The 15,267-nt window shown below is 44.9% G+C and overlaps 1 protein-coding gene across 3 annotated transcripts in view; it reads left to right on the top strand.

Moving 5' to 3' along the window:
- SNTG2 (syntrophin gamma 2) overlaps positions 1–15,267 on the top strand; it is a 417,829-nt gene that overhangs the window by 314,982 nt on the left and 87,580 nt on the right. For all 3 annotated transcript variants that reach the window (XM_024242487.2, XM_063713807.1, XM_054548457.2), the window contains one exon: positions 2,605–2,811. In XM_024242487.2, the coding sequence (XP_024098255.2) occupies positions 2,605–2,811 (207 nt within the window). The remainder of the gene's footprint in view (positions 1–2,604; positions 2,812–15,267) is intronic.

The raw sequence follows: 15,267 nt of genomic DNA, 5'->3' as shown, positions 1-15,267 counted from the left end.
GCTCCAGTGATGCCCCTGCCTCCGCCTCCCAATTAGTTGTGATTGCAGGTGTAAGCCACTGTGCCTGGATTCACTTATTCTATTCTAAGAATGTAGTATATTCTACGTATAACATACAGAATATGTGTTAATTGACTGTTCATGTTATTAGTAAAGCTTCTGATCAACAATAGACTACTACTAGTTAAGTTTTAGGGGAGTCAAAAGTTATGCGTGAATCTTCAACTGTGTGAGAGTCGGCGCCCCTAACCCCTGGATTGTTCGAGGCCCAACTAAAATGAGCCATTCAATGGGGCATGTGCGTTCCCACATAAATATCTTCCAAAAGTTTTTCTTTATCAGTTTTTGACATTTAAGTTCAGTGGATAAAGAGATACTTTCTGCACCATAAGGTCAATGATGAACATGTTGTTCTTGGTTTGTGACGTGTAACCCTATAGGTTCCAGGTATCCCAGCTGAAGGAGAAGATCCAGAGGGCCCCAGAATTAAAGTGCAGTTTCTGTACTCAAGGCTCATTTAGGGTTAGCAACGTATGCACACTACACCCATTCATGTACACACACATTCATGTGCATATACATTTCCACATGTACACATGTTCGTGTGTGTGCACACATTCTCATGTGCACACGTACACACATGTTCTTAAGTGCACACACCACAAGGCATTTGGTGTCTGGATGATGCACAGGGATAAATGTGCAATGCTCTCTATGACCAGAGGGTCATCCTGCAGAGACGTCTGAGGGGCCAGGAGAGCCAGGGCATCCCCCCAGAGAGGCCAGGAGGCCTGCCTGAGACACACCAGTCATAGCTTTTACCTCTAACCTGTGCCTAGAGTGCATGTGTCAGCATATTTCAAGTAAAACTGTTTGGCCAAGTGCTGAGTTCATGTGGATTTTGGGACTGGACCTTGAGCGTAAGTGTGAGTGGGGACTGTCCAGCTTGGCTGGTTGGCACAAGTGAATGGAGATATCTCAGAATCATGATGGGAAGACCCAGCAGGTGGGCAGCTCCCCTTCCTTTCTGCTGCCATATGCAGGGCTGTGGGTGGACACCACATTCTCATTCAGGACTTTGGAAACCCCAGCCCAGGTGTCTCACCTTGTTTCCCTTCATTGGGGAGAGACTGGTGCAGCAAAATTGATGTTGGGGTGCAGCATCCCAGGAAGGTGTCTGGTGGGGGCTCTTCAGGGTGGATCTGTGGACCAGTAAATGAATGGGTGAGCTGAGAACTGAGGTGGGTCCAGAGAGAGACAGACAGAGACAAAGAGAGGGATAGAGAGAGACAGAGAAACAGACATAAAATAGAAAGAGAAACAGAAAGACAGAAATGGAGAGAGAGAGAGAAAGAGAGAGACACAAAGAGAGACACAGACATAGAAATGGAGACAGAGAGAGAGAGAGAGACAGACAGTGATAGACAGAGACAGGTGCCAGCCAGGTATTGAGTGTGCGTTCACCATGCACCTCCATGCTGTTGACCTATAATTGTGACAACTGGGACCCCCAGTCTTTCTCTTCTGCCCTTGATAAAATGAATCCTGAAGTGGGGTGCAACCTTGCAGATGGGGGAAAGAAATGGGGAGCTCCCCAGGCTGCTCCGTGCAGCACAGGCTGGCAGCATCCGAGTCGCCTTGGTGGTCACAGAGTAAAACCTGTGATGTAATAGACATGCTGTAAGTAACTTACATCTCTGGGTTAAACGATTAACCAGAAATGGAACAACATCATTACATCATTCCCTTTGTCAGGCCTTTGGGTTGGCGGAGTGAGCTCCCGGGTGGCCGAGTGCTTTGTCGTGCTTCAGAGGCGTTTTGGGCACGCAGTCCTTTGTCTCAGGACAATGAACCCATGAGGAGACGAAGAGCCAGTAATTCTATAGAGACTCGGAGGCGCAGGGGACATGCTTAGTTAGAGTGGTGGCGGTGTTTTCAGGTTTTATGATAAACACAAGTATCAATGTCTCAAGACTTTCATCTTTATCTTGTTTTTTTTTTTTTTTTTGAGACAGGGTTTCCCTCTGTCACCCAGGCTGGAGTGCATTGGTGGTGTGATCTTGGCTTTCTGTAACCTCGGGCTTCTGGGCTCAAGCAGTCCTACTACCTCAGCCTCCCAAATAGCTAGAACTACAAGCATGTGTTGCCACACCTGGCTAATTTGTTGTATTTTATTTATTCATTTATTTTTGTAAAGACAAGGTCTTGCCATGTTGCCCAGGCTGGTCTCAGACTCCTGGGCTCAAGCAATCCACCCACCTCCGTCTCCCAAAGTGCTGGGATTACAGGCGTGAGCCATCACATCCAGCCTCATCTTTCTCTTCACAGTAAAATAGGAAAGTGTGTGGTGACCAGTATTTTAAGGGAAAGGCACTTACAGAGAATTAGGCATTTGACATAATTTATTTACAGATATTTGTCTGTGGACCACTTCCACACCAGCTGTGCATGAGAGGGCTCATTGCTCTGAATTTGCCTCCTTGTCTGCACCCAGGAGACGGTTTCCCAGATCACACAAACGCTGCCTTCTCCCCACGCCAGGGCCCTCAGCATGGGAATGACCTTCCAGTGCTGCACGTTTCCAATCCATGCTCTGTTTTTCAGTTCTGGCTCACAGAGGACTGCTGGTTGCAAGCCAACTTGTATCTGGGTCTTCAAGATTTTGACTTTGAGGACCAGAGGCCCTATTGCTTCAGCGTTGTAGCCGGCTATGGGAAGAGCCATGTTTTCAACGTGGAGCTTGGCAGCGAGCTGGCCGTGTGGGAGAAGTCCTTCCAAAGAGCCACATTCCTGGAAGTGCAGAGAACCAGGGTAAGTGAACAACTCACACTCTTCTCACCTACACCTGCTCGGGTGTCTGAAACATAGCATTGGGGTATATGTAGCAATTTATTGGGGGAAAAGGAATCTTCAGAAGGTGAGAATTTTTCACCTGAGCCACTGTGTGGAAATGATCGTTCACACGGAGTCACGCACTCCGTGGATAACATGAGCTGTAATGGAAGGGAAGGGGAGGAGAGGATTTTGTGTCTGTGTCTACATTGAATGTGAGGAACGGGCTGCATCGCTTTCCAGGCAGGGACTCCACCGATGTGGCACTCAAATTCCTGATAAGTGATGACACTTCTAGCCTGTGCTCCAGGAGACAGAACACCTAGCTTACAAATGAGTATGATATGTCGTGCAGTTACTTGGATGTTTGTAATATTTTAAGGCACTTTATTGGTTCTTCCTCTCAAACTTGATGGTCCGAAGGAGAATATAAAATAGCTTATGTGTCTGAATTGCTTTTCTCTTCTTGACAACAGCAAATACATCACTCACAAATTTGAATGTATACCATGTGAAGGGATAAGGAAGAATGCATTATAATCCTCCTTATCCTAAATAGTGGGATGATCCTTCAGGGCGGATGCACGCTGCAGGAATGAAGAGTGACAGGAGATAAATGAGGCAATGCATCACAGAGGAGCTCTGACTTCACACCAAAGTCCAGGGCTCCTGCCTGGCTGAGCGCAGAGAATGCTGAGTGTGAACTTAGTAACTAAAGATGGCTACTTCGTTTAAATATACATATATATACTTTGAATGTGAAAATATTCTGTTATTTATCTTTCATTCAGGGTGTCAAAATGTATCCAGGCTCCTTGGCATGCCGTCACAGAGCACAAAGCGTCCCTGTAACTAATGCACACTGAGATCTCTTAGTCCACAGAATGAAGTCACACGCAGATCTTCATAGAAACCAACGCCAACGTTTATTCTCATTTATCCCAGGCTGCTGTGATTTTCCCCTCAAATTCGGCACCCTAAGTTGGAATTATGGTTGATTCCTGATGCTTAAAATAACCTTTATATTTGAAGCATCCAATTCATTAACCATTACAGAACATTACATGCTGGAAAGAAAATTACTAAACATAGGATCCTTCATCTCAGGGACTTACTCAAATGTATAGTGACATTTAGCCACTTAGAAACCATCAGTACTAAAGGTTCAAGTCATTAAAAGGCAAAGTGAAAGAGCGTTTCTGGGACAAAGTGAACTTTCTGCTTTTTTTTTTTAGACGATAGCAGTAATCATTTTGCTTTCAACATAAATACCAGAGAAGTAGAGAGAATTCTCCATTCGCATGTGTGTGCAGGGGCTGCCCCACGCCCTCTAGTGCCCCAGGGCCTGTGCCTGGCTGAGCAGAGTCACGGTGGCCATTTAGACTCATCTATGGGACGGTGACAGGTTACGGGAGAAGATATCCTGAATAAGAGCAATCATAGAATTACAGTGTTGGAGGGAGGGTGAAAGGTTAGTAATTTCATCTAGTACCCAGATGTAGTGAAATGAATGTCTGAAGCATTCTAGAGAGTGAAAGTTTATTTAGGATTCCTAAAAAATAGAACTTCTTTGTGAATAGTCCTTCCTTATGTTCTGTACTGTCCTTATTCCACTGAAGGGGGTGAAGTCTGGGCATAGTGGTTCATGCCTGTAATCCTAGCTCTTCGGGAGGCTAAGGCAAGAGGATCCCTTGAGCCTCAGAATTAGAGACCAGCCCGGGCAACCAAGCCCAAGAAACCTAGAAGCCCCGTGTCTGCAAAAAATAATAATAAAATATTAGCCAGGCATGGTAGCTCATGCCTGTAGTGCCAGCTACTCAGAAGGCTGAGTGGGGAGGATCTCTTGAGTCCAAGAGTTTGAGGCTGCAGTGAGCTACGATGGCACCACTGCACTCCAGCCTGGGCCACAGAGTGAGACCCTGTCTCAAAAAAAAAAGGTATAGGGTAGGGTGGGAGTGGGGTCAGAGCTGGGGTTGGACTTTAATGGTCAGGACATGTTTCCTAGAGGAAGTGGTTAGTCTCTTGTAAAAATCACTGATACCTTGCACAGGTGGAGAAGAGAAGGCATTCCCAGTGGGAAGCATTGAAAAATTAGGCTAATGCTCCATTTGGCAGAATGAAAGATCTAAGATTCGGGCTAGGACTCAGCAGGCAGCAATGTGCCCAGGTGAATTTTAGAGGAAACATTTTCAATAATCCAGGATTGAGATAATGAAGACCTTTCGTGGGGGATGAGGCAATGAGGGTGTTAACAAGCCGGCACACCTGCAGAGACTAAGTGGGTGTGGGCATCCATCCACGTTTCTGCAGGACTGGGTAGAGTGGGGCTATGGGGGCCGTGATGACCACTGTTGGGAAGAACTGCTGGGGCCGTGCCATGCTGCCCATGACTGACTTGCTGGATCTTCACAACTCAGCAAAGTGGATGCCCTCAAAGAAGCCCCAGGTGGATGCTTCCTTGTGCAGGGTGGCAAGGTCATGCAAGACCTCTCAGGGCATTGGATTCCCAATTTACGCCTCACTCAGGACCCGTGTTTTAGGAACCCACCCTGCAGGCATTTCCTGAGCTCCACCCCACGTAGTGACCTGACTCCTATCAGATCTGTCCATGGTGTCCTGGGAAGGACAAAGCATTTCGAAATTAGATGGACCCACTCCCTCTTCGTGAATTAGAGAAAATAGTTCTCCAAAACTCCATTACATAAACGGTAAATTAAGTATTCTAACTCATCATGGAGTACTTATAAAATTATATTACATTTAGTAATATGTGTAAATGAATTAAGTCAAATGCCTAATACTCTCTACTAGGCTGGATGCATTGCGTGTACATCATTTAACTTTTTTTAATACGTCTAAGATGCAGTTGTTCTTTCCTTTTCCCTTTTATTTTACAAATGGTAAACGAAAGTTCAGAAGGGCTATGTTACTTCTCCACGATCACCTAGAGACTAAACCACAATGGCAGAATCTACGCAAGATTTCAAGAATTGCTGTCTTCAGAGTCACGTTCTTTCTGCTTGAAACATTCAACCTCACATGTGACAGAAACGAAATAGTGTGAAAGTGCCTAGAACAGTCCCTGGCGTATTTCAAACTCTCTGTAAATGTGTTCTTCTTGATTCAGTAGCACTGCTGGATTTCTTTTCTCCACCTTCTATCTCTGTTTTGCTTGTTTTGCTAGTTTTTTCTACTATTTCCTGAGTTTGATCGTATTCCAGCCCGACTCACAATTTTAAATCTCCAGAATAATTACATGTGTATAGTGTTGATAGCGTTGATTTTTCTTTACTAATTGTAACACTTTTCCAGCATTGATTACCGTGTTCATTCCTTCTCTAAAAGGGTTTCTGAAAGGAAAGCCCTGCACCCTTCACAGGCTCTGGATCTAAACTCATGACATTCCTTCACAGTCGTTTCTGAATGCACCTATGTGAGGTCAGTACATTTTACAGAAAAGTTCTCCATCATCAGGGTAGTAGCTTCGTGCATGTCCTTAACCGCCTTATCAACATTATTACTCTCTTAAATAATATCTACATTACAAATATTGTTCCAAGTTATCCAGAATTCAGTGTCACACACATGCGTAAGAGAATAACAGCCCTTCCGTGTTCCAGCCTCTCCATCCCTGCCTCCCAAGCTGAGGTACAAATGCCGATATGATGTTATATAATCTTCAAACTGTTTTTACACATATTCAAGTTTTTTTTTCTTTTTTATTGAAAAGTCATCACATATGCATGTTGTTCTGCAATTTACAAGACTTTTGTAAATTTTTATGTCAATTTATCTAAATTTTTGTTTATACCAGCAATGTCCCGTTAGAATTTAAAATTAAAAATGTATATCTTTCCTAATAGCGACACAAAAACACAAAGTATAAAATATCTATCAGATAGGATGCCTTTGGCTACAAGTAAGAGAAGGTTCTTGACTCAACCATAAACAATACCGAATGTTGCTATTATTTTCCATAACAAGGTTTCCATATTCCACCTTGCTGAGCTTTGAGGTCTAGATCGTGCCTCGGTGTGGCTCCCCTCCCGGTCATAAGATGCCTGCGGAAGAAACAAGCGTTCATGTCGGTGTTCAGGGGAGGCAGAAAATAGCTTCCGTAACCCACTGAGGATGTCCCCTTCAGCCTGGCTGTGCCAGCCTAGGTCATGAGCCCGTCAGACCAAAGTACTCGTCTAGGGAACGCCATTGGCTGATTGGCTTCTCATCAAGGGAACACCATTGGCTGATTGGCTTCTCATCAAGGGAATGCTATTGGCTGATTGGCTTCTCGTCAAGGGAACACCATTGGCTGATTGGCTTCTCGTCAAGGGAACGCCATTGGCTGATTAGCTTCTCGTCAAGGGAACACCATTGGATGATTGGCTTCTGAGAACGAGCACCCACCCTGGGGACTGGAAATGAAGTCAGCAACGGTCCCAACCTTTATGGTACCAGGGACTGGTTTTGTGAATGACAGTTTTTCCACGGACAGGGCCAGGGGGATGGTTTGGGGATGATTCAAGCACATTACATTTATTGTGCACTTTATTTCTATTATTATTACATTGCAATCTGTAATGAAATAATTGTACAACCCACCATAATGCAGAATCAGTGAGGTCTGAGTTTGTGTTCTGCAACTAGACGGTCCCATCTGGGGGGATGGGAGACAGTGAAAGATCCTCAGGCATTAGGTTCTCATAAGGAGTGTGTCACCCAGATCCCTCACAGGTGCAGTTCACAATAGTGTTCCCGCTCCTATGAGAATCTAATACTTCTGCTCATCTGACAGGAGGCAGAGGTCAGGTGATGATGCTCACTAACCCAGCTCTTGGTGTGAGGCCCAGTTCCTAATAGGCCACAGACTGGTACTGGTAAAAAAAAAAAAAAAAGTATTCTATTAGAAAGGACATCCCACGGAGCAGGTGTAGAAAGGACACCCCAGGGAACGGGTGTAGAAAGGACATCCCAGGGAGAGGGTGTAGAAAGGACACCCCAGGGAGAGGGTGTAGAAAGGACACCCCAGGGAGCGGGTGTAGAAAAGACACCCCAGGGAGCGGGTGTAGAAAGGACACCCCAGGGAGCAGGTGTAGAAAGGACACCCCAGGGAAGAGGTGTAGAAAGGACTTCCCAGGGAAGAGGTGTAGAAAGGACACCCCAGGAAACAGGTGTAGAAAGGACACCCCAGGGAGCGGGTGCAGAAAGGACACCCCAGGGAGCGGGTGTAGAAAGGACACCCCAGGGAGCGGGTGTAGAAAGGGCATCCCAGGGAAGAGGTGTAGAAAGGACGTCCCAGGGAGCAGGTGTAGAAAGGACACCCCAGGCAGCAGGTGCAGAACTGACAGACAACAGTGTCTCCTGCGGTGCCTGTACAAAAAGCATTCTCATCAAAGTCAGCTTTCTCCTTTGCAAGACAGTTTCACAAGATCACGTTTATGAAGTTTTCGTAGGTCTGTGTGTGCTGTACAGATGCGCACCATCACCATCACTGCGCAGTGGGTCTCCTGTTAGAGGAGCCAGTGACGCACGGTGCTCCATGGATTTTCCTCTGTCGAGTCCTGACGAGCACACCCCTGCCTGCCCACCTCTGGGAGCGGGACCTCACTGAGGCAAACCAAGCTGTCATCCTTCCACACAGCTCCCGTGGTAGGAGCATTCTCCCTAATGGGCTCGTCTTTCCCCCCTGCTCCATTTCTGGACTTAGGTTTGCTCTCTGGTCTGAGCTGCTCTCACAGAACACCAGTCTCTTCTGCCTGTTTCCAAGTTTCGGAAATTTTTCTGATAATTTCTCCTTTTGTTTATAAAGACTCTCCAAAGACTATTCTTGTTCACACACAGGTTAATATTCTGGCATTAGTAGTTGCTTGGTATCATGTGCAACAGAATCTTAAGCAAATCAAGGTGGCTCTGTGATTCATTAATGCCTTTACCACTCCTACCGTACCATCAAGACAAGCACAGCCAAAAAGAGCTTCTGTGTATGGCAGATGTGCAAAGGCAATTCAGTGGAGAAGGGAAAGCCTTCTGAACAAACTATGCTGGGATAACTGGATGCCCATATATGAAAAAAAGAACTTAGACTCATTATATACATAAATATTATATATATAAGTATAAACTCAAAATGAATATAGAACTAAATATAAGTGCAAAACTATAAAACTTTTAGAAGAATAAGCAGGGTAAAGTCTTTGTGACCTCTGGTTATGCAAATATTTCTCAGATACAAAACCAGAAGCACAAACCATGAAAGAAAATTGGTAATTTAGACTTGAAATTAAAAGCATGTATTATTTGAAAAACACTGCTAATATAATTAAGAGAAGATATGAAAACTGGGAGAAAATATTTTCAAGGCATATAACTGATAAAGGACTTCTATCTATAATGCATAAAAAGATCTCAAAGCTCAATGATTAGAAAAACAATAAGAAATTTGGGAAAAGGCTTGAATAAACAATTCAAAAAAGATTTCTAGATGGGAAATAGGTAGGTTAAAATATGCTCCAAATCATTAGCGTGTAGGGAAGTGCAAATTAAAACAGTGAAATCTCACAGCACACATATTAAAATGAGTAAATTTTAAGACTGATGATGCCAAGTGTTGGTGAAGGAACTAGAACTCTCATTCTCTGTTGGTGGCTGTGGAAAATGGCACACCCAGCTTGACAGTGTCTTAAATGTAAAGACAAATTCACCATAAGATCCAGAAACTTTCTCATTACCCTGGTATATGCAAAAATGCTCATAACAGCTTCATTTGTAAACAACAATAACTAAAAACAACCCAAATGGTCACTGACGTAGGAATCAATCAAAAATATGTGTGTATCTATATAAAGGAGTGGAATTCATCAACAGAAAGAATGAACTATTGGCATATGCAATGATGTGGAACACTCTCCAAGCAACAAGAGTACACTCTAATTTCCAGAGCAATAGTTTAATTTTAGTGAGGTCCACTTCATTGAGTTTTTCTTTTATGGATTGTGTTTTTGGTGTCACATCTAAGAACTTACCCTTCCACCCTCGATCAGGATGATTCTGCCCTGGATTTTGTTCTAAGAACTCACCATTCTGCCCTCGATCAGGATGATTCTGCCGTGGATTTTGTTCTAAGAACTCACCATTCTGCCCTCAATCAGGATGATTCTGCCTGGATTTTGTTGTAGGAGCATGACCATTGCACATTCACATTTGTCACTGGTGTGGTAGTTTGTGCCAAGGTAGATGGAAGGGGAATCTGCCTGGCTGGTGGGCCCCTGCACAAAGACTCAGTGGGAGAGTCTTAGTTTATTTAGTGTTGCCGTAACAGAATAGCTGAGGCTAGGTAATTTATAAAGGAAAAAGGGCTTATTTAGCTCATAGTTCTGCAGGCTGGGAAGTTCAAGTGCATGGCACTGGCTTCTGACCAGAGCTTTCCTGCTGAGTCCTAACACGCAGTAGATCAAAGAGGAGGCCGACATGTGCAAAGGGGCCAACTATGAAGTGTGTCCTGGCTTTACGACAGCCTAACCTTGTAAAAACTAATTCATTCCTGAAAAATCTCATCCAGTCTCCAGAGAGGGATAACTCTCTCACTACCTAGAGAATGGCAGCAAGCCACCCACCAGGGCAGAGCCGTCATGACCCAGATGCCCTGCATTAGTCCCCACCTCTTAAAGGCTCCACCTCCCAACATCCTTACCTCGGCAGCTACAGACTCAGCTTGTTTTATCGTGCTTTGCTTTGTTAAGCTCTGAAGATACTCTTTTTATTATTTGTTTTTAATTGAAGATTTAAGGAAACCCTGCAGTAAGCAAATCTCTCACTGCCATTTTTCCAGCAGTATGTACTCTGTCATGTCTCCATGTCTCTGTCACATTGTGGGAATTCTTGCAGTATTTCCAATGTTTTCATTATTACTGTATCTGTCACTGTGATATGTGATCAGTTTTTGTTGTTACTGTTGTAATTGGTTTCAGGCACCACCAATGTTGCTCATATAACATGACAAACTTAATCACTGCTATGTGTGTTCTGATTGCTCCACTGACCAGTCGTTTTCTCATCTCTCTTCCTCTCCTTGGGCCTCCTCATTCCACGAGACATAACAATACTGAAATTAGGCCAGTTAACAACCCTGGAATGGCCTTGAAGTATTCAAGTGAAAGGAAGGGTCACATGTCTCTCACTTTAAATCAAAAGCTAGAAATGATTAAGCTTTGTGAGGAACACATGTCAAAAGCCAGGACAGGTCAAAACCTTCTTGTGCCAAATAGCCAAATTGTGAATGTAAAGGAAAAGCTCTTGAAGGAAATTAAAAGTGCTACTCCGGTGAACTCATGAGTAATAAGAAAGCAAACAGCCATACTGCTGCTATGAAGAAAGTTCTGAACAAGATCAACGTGCTGAAGAAGAACAAACCAGCCACAATACTCCTTTAAGCCAAAGCCTAATCCAGAACAAGGCCCTAGGTCTCTTCAATTCTATGAAAGCTTAGAGAAGGGAGGAAGCTGCAGAATAAAAATTGGAAGCTAGCAGAGGTGGGTTCATGAAGTTTAAGGAAAGAATCTGTCTCCAAAACACTGAAGTGCAAAGTGAAGCAGCAAGTGCTGATCAAGAAGCTGCAGCAAGTTCTCCAGAAGATCCAGCTAACAACACTGATAAAGGAGGCTACACTAAACAATAGGTTTTCCATGTAGACAAAACAGCATTCTATTGGAAGAAGATGCCATCTAGGAATTTCTGAGCTGGACAAACGTCATTGCCTGACTTCAAAGCACCAAAGGACAGGTTGATTCTCTTATTAGGGTCCAATGTATATGGAGACTTTAAGTTGAAGTGAAGGTTCATTTACCATTCTGAAAAGCCTAGGGCCCTAAAGAATGATACTAAATCTACTCTGCCTGTGCTCTGTAAATAAAACCACAAAGCCTGGATGACAGCACATCTGTTGACAGCATGGTTTAGTAAATATTTTAAGCCCACTGTTGAGACCTACTGCTCAGAAAAAAAGATTCCTTTCAAAATATTACAACTCATCGACAATGCAATTGGTCACTCAAGAGCTCTTGTGGAGATGTCCAAGATTAATGTTGTTTTCATGCCTGATAACACAACATCCACTCTACAGGTCACAAATCAAGGAGTAATTTTGACTGTCGAGTTTTCTTATTTAAGAAATACATCTCATAAGGTTATAGCTGCCATAGATAGTGAACCCTCTGATGAGCAAGTAAATTGAAAACCTTCACCACCCTAGATTTCATTAGAAACATTTGTGACTCATGGGAGGACGTCAGAGTATCAACATTAGCAGGAGTTTGGAAGAAGCTGATTCCAAACCTCATGGATGACTTTGAGGGATTCAAGACTTCAGTGGAGGAAGTCACTGCAAATTGATAGGAATAGCAAGAGGACAAAAATAAAAGTGAAGGCTGGAGATGACTGAATTGCTGCAATCTCAGGATAAACTTAGAACAGATGAGGAGTTACTCTTATGGATAAGCAAAGAAAGTGGTTTCTTGAGATGGAATCTACTCCTGGTAAAGATTATATTAATATTGCTGAAATGATAACAAAACATTTAGAATATTCCATAAACTTAGCTGATAAAGTAGCAGCAGGGTTTGAGAGAATTAGCTTCAATTTTGAAAGAAGTTCTACCATGGATAAAATTCTATCAGACAGCATCACATGCTACAGAGAAACCTTTCATGAAAAGAAGAGTAAATCGATGAGGCAGACTTCATTGTTGTCTTATTTTAAGAAACTGCTACAGCCACTCCAACCTTCAGCAGCCACCATCCGCATCAGTCAGCAGCCATCAACATCCAGGCAAGGTCCTCCCTCTGCTAAAAGAGGAAGACTCACTGAAGGCTCAGATGACCACTAGGTTATTTAACAATAAAGTATGTTTAAATTAAGGTGTGTATATTGCTTCTTAGACATAATGCTTTGCATACTTCATAGATTACAGCATAGCGAAGCCCAATTTTTGTATGCACCCAGAAACCAAAAAATTAGTAAGACTTTTTGCTTTATTGTGACATTTGCTTTATTGCAGTGGTCTAGAACCAAACCTATGATATCTCCAAAGTCAGCCTATGAATTTCAACATGAGTTTTGATTGGGATAAAGCACATCCAAATCATAGCAGGGAGTCAGGCTTTTCCACGTGATGCCAGGGAAGAGGCAGCTGGTGACATGCAAGCTGGGCACCTGCAGGAGGTTTTCATGCAGGGCTATGCAGGGGAGGAGGGAAGACAGCCCAGCGGCTCCTCAGAGGGCGGCAGGGGCACAGCCTCACAGAAAAGTTCCACGGAGATCCCGCCGGAAGTGTCCGGCCCCACTCCGGGGTCTCCATGTCAGTGGGGTTTCCATCCCCACTGGAAAGGAGGGGAAGATAATGCTTTTCTGGTTTTCCAATGAGTAACATTCTCTCTGACACTTCATGGCAAGTATTAACTTCACCACATTGCTAAAATGGTGATTATTTCATTTATCAAATATCATCAGTTAATCAGCAAAATTTTCATATAACTGGGACATCTCTTTCAGTTCCAAGCAACTCTGAAACTACTTTTTGGTGAATAAGTTTCACAATATAACATGCACTTCACCTGCTTAATCACAGTACACAAGTAACCTCATTTTGGGGCAACTCAATCAAGTAACTGGCCATGTCAGTTAATGCAACATATTGTTTATAGAGGGCAGGAGGTGCTAGTGAGGTATGTTGTTACCTGACCATGTCAGTTACCGCACCAGGTTGCTGTTGATGGAGAGTACGAGGTGCTAATGAGGTATGTTGTTATCTGACCATGTCAGTTACTGTACCAGGTTGCTGTTTATGGAGGGCACCAGGTGCTAGTGAGGTGTGCTGTTACCTGACCATGTCAGTTACCGCACCATGCTATTGTTTATGGAGGACAGGAGGTGCTAGTGAGGTATGTTGTTACCTGACCATCTGCTAGGTTCTTTGATTTAAAAAAATTTTAGATTCCTTACTTGTCCCACAAGCCTCAATTCTGTTTTTCTTGCTGCTTCCCATAGTAGGCCTCCCTCCAGACATCATGGCCATTTCTAGTGCAGTGGTAGCCAAGAAAAGAAATACCAGTGCTTCTTTCTCATTTGTCAGAACGAAGAGCAAAGAAAACCCAAGTGAAGATGTAAAGCTTGTTTCTGTAACTGTGACATACAGTAGTCTCCCTTCAATTCTGTTTTGCTTTCTGAGGTTTCAGTTACCCGTGGTCAAACGTGGTCCAAAGATATTAAATGAAAAAGTCCATAAATGAATAATTCCTAAGTTTTAAATTGCACATCATTCTGAGTACTGTGATGAATCTCATGCCACCCTGCTGCATCCCCCCAGGATGCAAATCACCCGTCAGTGCGCGAATCACCCCTCTGTCAGCGCGCGAATCACCCCTCTGTCAACGTGTGAATCACCCCTGTCAGTGCGCAAACCACCCCTCTGTTAGCGCGTGAATCACCCCTGTCAGCGCGCGAATCACCCGTCAGTGCGTGAATCACCCCTCAGTCAGTGCGTGAATCACCCGTCAGCGCGCGAATCACCCCTGTCAGTGCGCGAGTCACCCGTGTCAGTGCGCGAATCACCCGTCAGTGCGCGAATCACCCCTCTGTCAGCACGCGAATCACCCGTCAGCGCGCGAATCACCCCTCTGTCAGCGTGTGGATCACCCCTCTGTCAGCAAGCGAATCTCCCCTCTGTCAGCGCGCGAATCACCCGTCAGTGCACGAATCACCCCTCTGTCAGCGTGCAGATCACCCCTCTGTCAGCATGCGGATCACCCGTCAGCGCGCGAATCACCCGTCAGCGCGCAAATCACCCCGTCAGTGCACGAATCACCTCTGTCAGCGCGCGAATCGTCCCTCTGTCAGCGCGCGAATCACCCGTCAGCGCGCAAATCACCCCGTCAGTGCGCGAATCACCTCTGTCAGCGCGCGAATCGTCCCTCTGTCAGCACGCGTATCACCCCTCTGTCAGTGTGCGAATCACCCGTCAGCGCGCGAATCACCCGTCAGCGCGCAAATCACCCCGTCAGTGCGCGAATCACCTCTGTCAGCGCGCGAATCGTCCTTCTGTCAGCACGCGAATCACCCCTCTGTCAGTGTGCGAATCACCCGTCAGCGCGCGAATCACCCGTCAGCGCGCGAATCACCCGTCAGCGCGCGAATCACCCGTCAGTGTGCAAATCACCACCCCTTTGTCAGCGTGCGGATCACCCCTCTGTCAGTGTGCGAATCACCCGTCAGTGCACGAATCAGCCCTGTCAGTACGCGAATTACCTCTGTCAGTGCGCGAATCGCCCGTCAGCGCGTGAATCACCCGTCAGCGAGCAAATCACCCCTCTGTCAGCGTGTGAATCACCCCTCTGTCAGTGTGCAAATCACCCTTGTCAGGTCGTGAATCACCCCTGTCAGTGCACG

Source organism: Pongo abelii, chromosome 12 (assembly GCF_028885655.2).
Source record: "Pongo abelii isolate AG06213 chromosome 12, NHGRI_mPonAbe1-v2.0_pri, whole genome shotgun sequence".
Classification (NCBI taxonomy): domain Eukaryota; kingdom Metazoa; phylum Chordata; class Mammalia; order Primates; family Hominidae; genus Pongo; species Pongo abelii.
Note: the sequence above shows the minus strand (reverse complement) of the source record. Positions and strands in the feature narration are given on the sequence as shown.